Source organism: Ursus maritimus, unplaced genomic scaffold, assembly GCF_017311325.1.
Source record: "Ursus maritimus isolate PB19 unplaced genomic scaffold, ASM1731132v1 scaffold_2, whole genome shotgun sequence".
NCBI lineage: Eukaryota > Metazoa > Chordata > Mammalia > Carnivora > Ursidae > Ursus > Ursus maritimus.
Window position 1 is genome coordinate 1,147,487 of NW_024424452.1, and position 4,333 is coordinate 1,151,819.

The 4,333-nt window shown below is 69.5% G+C and overlaps 1 protein-coding gene across 1 annotated transcript; it reads right to left on the reverse strand.

Annotated features, from left to right (window-relative positions):
* Window positions 1-2,904: 2,904 nt before the first annotated feature.
* LOC121103659 (integrator complex subunit 1-like) lies at window positions 2,905-4,175 on the reverse strand. The gene is made up of 4 exons (XM_040634519.1): window positions 4,037-4,175; window positions 3,629-3,720; window positions 3,396-3,505; window positions 2,905-3,249 (listed from the first exon to the last, which is right to left on the reverse strand). Exons 1-4 carry the CDS (start codon window positions 4,073-4,075, stop codon window positions 3,134-3,136), a joined length of 357 nt encoding a protein of 118 aa, XP_040490453.1. The 5' UTR covers window positions 4,076-4,175; the 3' UTR covers window positions 2,905-3,133.
* Between the last annotated feature and the right edge of the window lie 158 nt (window positions 4,176-4,333).

A 4,333-nucleotide genomic window follows, 5' to 3' on the forward strand; every position in this document is an offset into this window, starting at 1 on the left:
CCCCCCCCCCCCCCCCCCGCACCCTGCCCCCTGCATGGATTTCCTGTCTGTCTCGGCCTAGCCTTGGCTCCGAGTCCGCAGCACACCCGCCGGAGACGGCGCAGCAAACCCAGGCTCAAATCCCGGCTCGCCACTCACAGGGGACCAGACCCCCATCCACCGCTGTCGCTCGCGCGGACCCCCCGGGGCGCGTGGAAAGGCCTGGTGCGTGCAAGTGCCACGACCGGCTGCCCTGTGTGTGCCCCCGCCCCCCGGCGTGGCCCCAGCCAGCTGGGCACCCCCACCACGTGTCTCCTGCGGCAACCTCAGCTCAAACACTGTCCACTTTCCCCGCGAGTAGGTGCATGCCGCCGCTCTTAACGAGAGGGAAACGGAGGCACAGAGACGGGAGCTCAGCTGCCCGGGTCACACGCCCAGGACTGAAGCCCGAGCGGGCTCTGACAGCCCGTGCCACCAGTGGGAGCCCCCGGGGAGAGCCCGGGTGTGTGGGCCAGGCAGGAACATACACACCGCAGCTCCCCCACCCCCAGCTCCCAACCCGGTGTCTGGGGCAAAGACTCTCGGAGACTGGACCTCCTTCCCTCCCTCCCTCAGCTGCACGGCACACCCACGTCAGGCGGAGCTGGAACAACGAGCAGCCCACAGCCAGGCCCCCACCTCCAGCCTGCCGTGGTGCGACAGGCAGCGAGAGGGCACCGCGCCCGGGTTGCTGACCTGGCGGGGGAGAAGGTCAGGATCCAGCAGGTCCTAACTGGGCTGAGCTTCAGGTACCCGCTAAGCCTGTGCGGGCAAAGAGTGGGCAGGGGCAGGTGACCCGTCCTCTGGGAGGTGAGGTGACGCCAAGTGGGGGGCTCACCTGGCCCCCACACATCCGCACTCCCATGTGCTCCCTCGCCCACCAAGCTGGGACCTGCGGGGTGTGCACACCCCTACTGGGCCCCTTTCCCCACACTTGGCACAGGCCAGGCACCCAGGTGGCTGGGACCTCTGTCCATCTCCCCATGCGAGGGGCAGCGCAGTCGGTGGTCAGGGCCCAGACTCTGGCCCCACGGCCCCCAGCACTCACGTCTCAACCGTGCCAGGTACCAGCCGGAGACCCAGAGCCTGTTCCCTCTTGTGCCTGTTTCCTGGCGTGTAACACGGAGACTGTGATCAGGAGCGGATGCTCAGCAGGGCTGCTCCCAACGAGGTAACGGCCAGCGTCTCGGGAGCACCTTGCACGTGACGGCCAGAGCCCGTGTGCTGGCTTCGAACCCCGCCCACCCTCCTCATGTCTCGCACATGCGCCCAGGCTCGTTGTGGTCCTGCTGGCGACCTCCACTCCTGCCACCATGGCCAGTGCCGCAGTGGCTGGCCTGCCCGCCCACACCCATGCCAGGACGCCTCGGTCTTCGCCACGCTGATGGGGGCAGGCAGCATCTCGGGGCTGTGGGAGCTCCCGCACCCCCCATGGCGGAGCTGAGCCCCTGCCCTCGCCCTTCCCCGTCGGGCGGTTGAAGTGTGCCAACGCTGCTGTCGCCCATGAGGGGACCAGGAAGGGAGGCCAGGCCAAGGTGGACAGGGGGTCCGGGCCGCATCTGGCCCTGAGCTCCCTCAGACCTTGCCCTTAGGCCCAGAGATGGGTGAGCCTGCCTCTCTGCCTGCTGGGACCCCTCCCACAGGCTGGGGCCAGGGGCTCTGTGCGCGACTGACAGGGAGCCCATCACCCACCTGCTGCGGACCCTGGGGCCCCTGTGAGGAGGCACCACTGGGGCACTGTGTCTATGATGTGATCCCAGCAGCCAGGCCGGGTGCCCCCTCGGAGCCTGCCCTTCTTGGGGTCTCAGGGCTGTGGTGGGGGCTGGGACTGCCTGCTGGGAGCGGGCATCAGGCCAGGGTCACGGGCCCCGGGCTAGGCGCTGTGAGCCACGAGGGACGGGGACAGCACATGAGAAACGACAGGCTCTGGACCTCAGGGGCTGTGGTGGGCGCAGGGGCGTGGAGGCCGACCTCCCCAGAGCTTGGGACCGGAAAGCAAGGGTGCTGGGGAAGGAATGTGACACCAGCCTGCTCCACACGGGGAGGGGCACCGCAGCCGTCCCCATGCTGAGGCCAGGCCACGCCGGGGTGCTGGGGCCTCTGAAGCGAGGCGCAGGAAGCATGGGCCAGCCTGGCATGCAGGCAACTCTCACCGAGCCCAAGGGCCAGTCTCCCCCAGGGGCTGAGGCCGAGGTTCAGGCCGGACAATCCTGCTTCCCCGCCAAGGCCCAGCGGCTTTGGGGCCAGTTTTTTTTAGCCACAGCGCCCTCTGGTGGCCCCACGGAGCAGGAGCAGGAGCAGGAGCAGGAGCAGGAGCAGGCAGGGGACCTGCAGGGGGTGGGGGGCACAGCAGGGAGCCGGTAGGAGGCTAAGGTGGGGCGACATCGGTGCTGCTGGCAGCAGGGGTGGGGGCGCTCCCCCATCCCACCCCAAATAAGTGAGATGCTAGCGCGCAGGGGTCTGGGGCCTCATGGGAGGGGCCCCTGATGCCCCCACATCAAATTCTCAGGCAGGGACCCCCAACCAGCACCGGCAGCTTCACTGGGGGACACTTGCGCCCCCACACTCCTTCAGGGGTGCCCCCACCCTCTCGTGGATGGGATTGTCCTGGGCCCTCGGCCAGTGCTGGGGGGTGGTTCAGTTGGCTTCTGCGCGGATGCCTGCCCAGCCAAGGGTCCGGGGCCTGTGGCCCCTTTAGGGGTGGTACGGGAGTTGAGTCCATGGGAGCCCTGAAAGCTGCTCCACGGGTGCTGCCCAGCAAGCCCCGCCCGATCTGGGTGCCCAGGGGCTGAGGGGGGTGGGCCTGGCCAGCAGATGGGCTCCCCCTCCCGGGCCCGGCTCAACCCCCAGGCGGCTCGAGGGAGGTGAACACCAGGCAGCCAGCACTTGGGGAATTCAGCACATTTCATTTCAAACCAGCCCCCGGCCGTGGCTCGCTGGGACATCGGCGTCTGCTCCCGTCACCGTGCGGAGGCAGGGAGCCACCGGCCATGGGCTCTGGGTGCTGTCCTGCCAGGCCCTGCGGTGGCTCAGCGCCCTCCCCGCCCCAGAGGAGACCAGCAGGCGAGCAGCGGAGGGACGCAGGGCCGGTGTGTGGTCAGGCTGCCACACCGGCTCACATCACCGCCTCCATGTGCAGGATCCTCAGGGCCTCGGAGATCTGGACGCTGGTGTCCATCTGCCCGTACATGCCCACCAGGAAGGCCCGGTGCAGCAACACGGCCGCGTGCTCTGTGGGAGACAGGACAGGACCCGTCGGGATCCCGACGAGCACGCAGCTCTCGGAAGCAGGGCTCTGCGGCCGCCAAGAGCCAGGCCGCGCAGGGCGAGGGTGTCCAGGGGCTCTAGGCGCCCTGCGCGGGACCGGCCGGGCTCACCTTGGCAGAGGAGGGTGTACTCGGGCAGGTTCCTGAGGGCCGTCTGCACCACCTCGAAGTCCCGGCTGCCCAGGCAGCACATGAACGTGGGCAAGAAGTCCGCTGCAAAGCTGAGAAGGCGTGCGCTCAGGCGGGGGCTGAGCGCGCCCTGGAGCACCACGGCCAGCCCCTGAGCCGGCGGGGCGGGGCCGGGCCAGGGCCGGGGCGCAAGGCAGCGGGGATGCTGGGCTCACCTGGGGTTGTTCTGGATGGAGCGCAGGGCCAGGCCGAAGGCCAGATTGCGGCATGGCTCCTCGGCAGAGCTCATCAGCCGCTGCAGGTTGGTCTGTGGGGGTGGGGGTGTTACCGGGGCTCCCCTCCTGTCAGGAGCTCAGCCCCTCAGCCCCCAGGCCTCCCAACAGCAACCGCAGAGTCGGCAGGGGACCCCGCTCCCCACGCCCCCTCCCCCCACCATGGCCTCAGGGCCCGGGGCAGGCAGCAGTGGCGGTTCGCAGGCTCCAGCCCAGAGCAGGGGTGGGCTCCCGGCTCGACTGTGAGCAACCGGCGCAGGGCCGGGTTCAGACGCGTGGCGCCCCGTCCCCCGGCACGGCACGCCTTCTACCAGAAGGCTGACGGGCTCCCCTGGCCCCCAGCTTGCTCACCGAGAAAAAGCCCAGGATCTCAGGTCTCCGCCGAGACATCTCGTCTATGTCGCTCAGAACTTCCAGCACATCTGAGATGGGCAGAGAGGCGCGTGAGGGCCACGTCACAGCTGCTGGACTCAAGGCCGGACCCGTGTCCCCAAGCAGCCCAGAGGCAGGAGGGGTCAAGCCCCAGGGCCAGAGCCTGCGCTGCGGCAGGGCCCCCAGGCCGCACTGGCCCTCACCCCGCCTGCCAGCCAGGGGCAAAGCAGGGCTCCACAGGGACCCCGGGCCAGTCCCCAGTCCAGCCTCTGCACA

Bases quoted from the DNA above. Each gene is read 5' to 3' on its own strand.
- LOC121103659 (XM_040634519.1), bottom strand. From the start codon at position 4,075: ATGTCTCGGCGGAGACCTGAGATCCTGGGCTTTTTCTCG. The intron at 3,721-4,036 runs GTGAGCAAGCTG...CCACCCCCACAG, and splicing joins AGATCCTGGGCTTTTTCTCG to ACCAACCTGCAGCGGCTGAT. The intron at 3,506-3,628 runs GTGAGCCCAGCA...ACGCCTTCTCAG, and splicing joins TCCATCCAGAACAACCCCAG to CTTTGCAGCGGACTTCTTGC.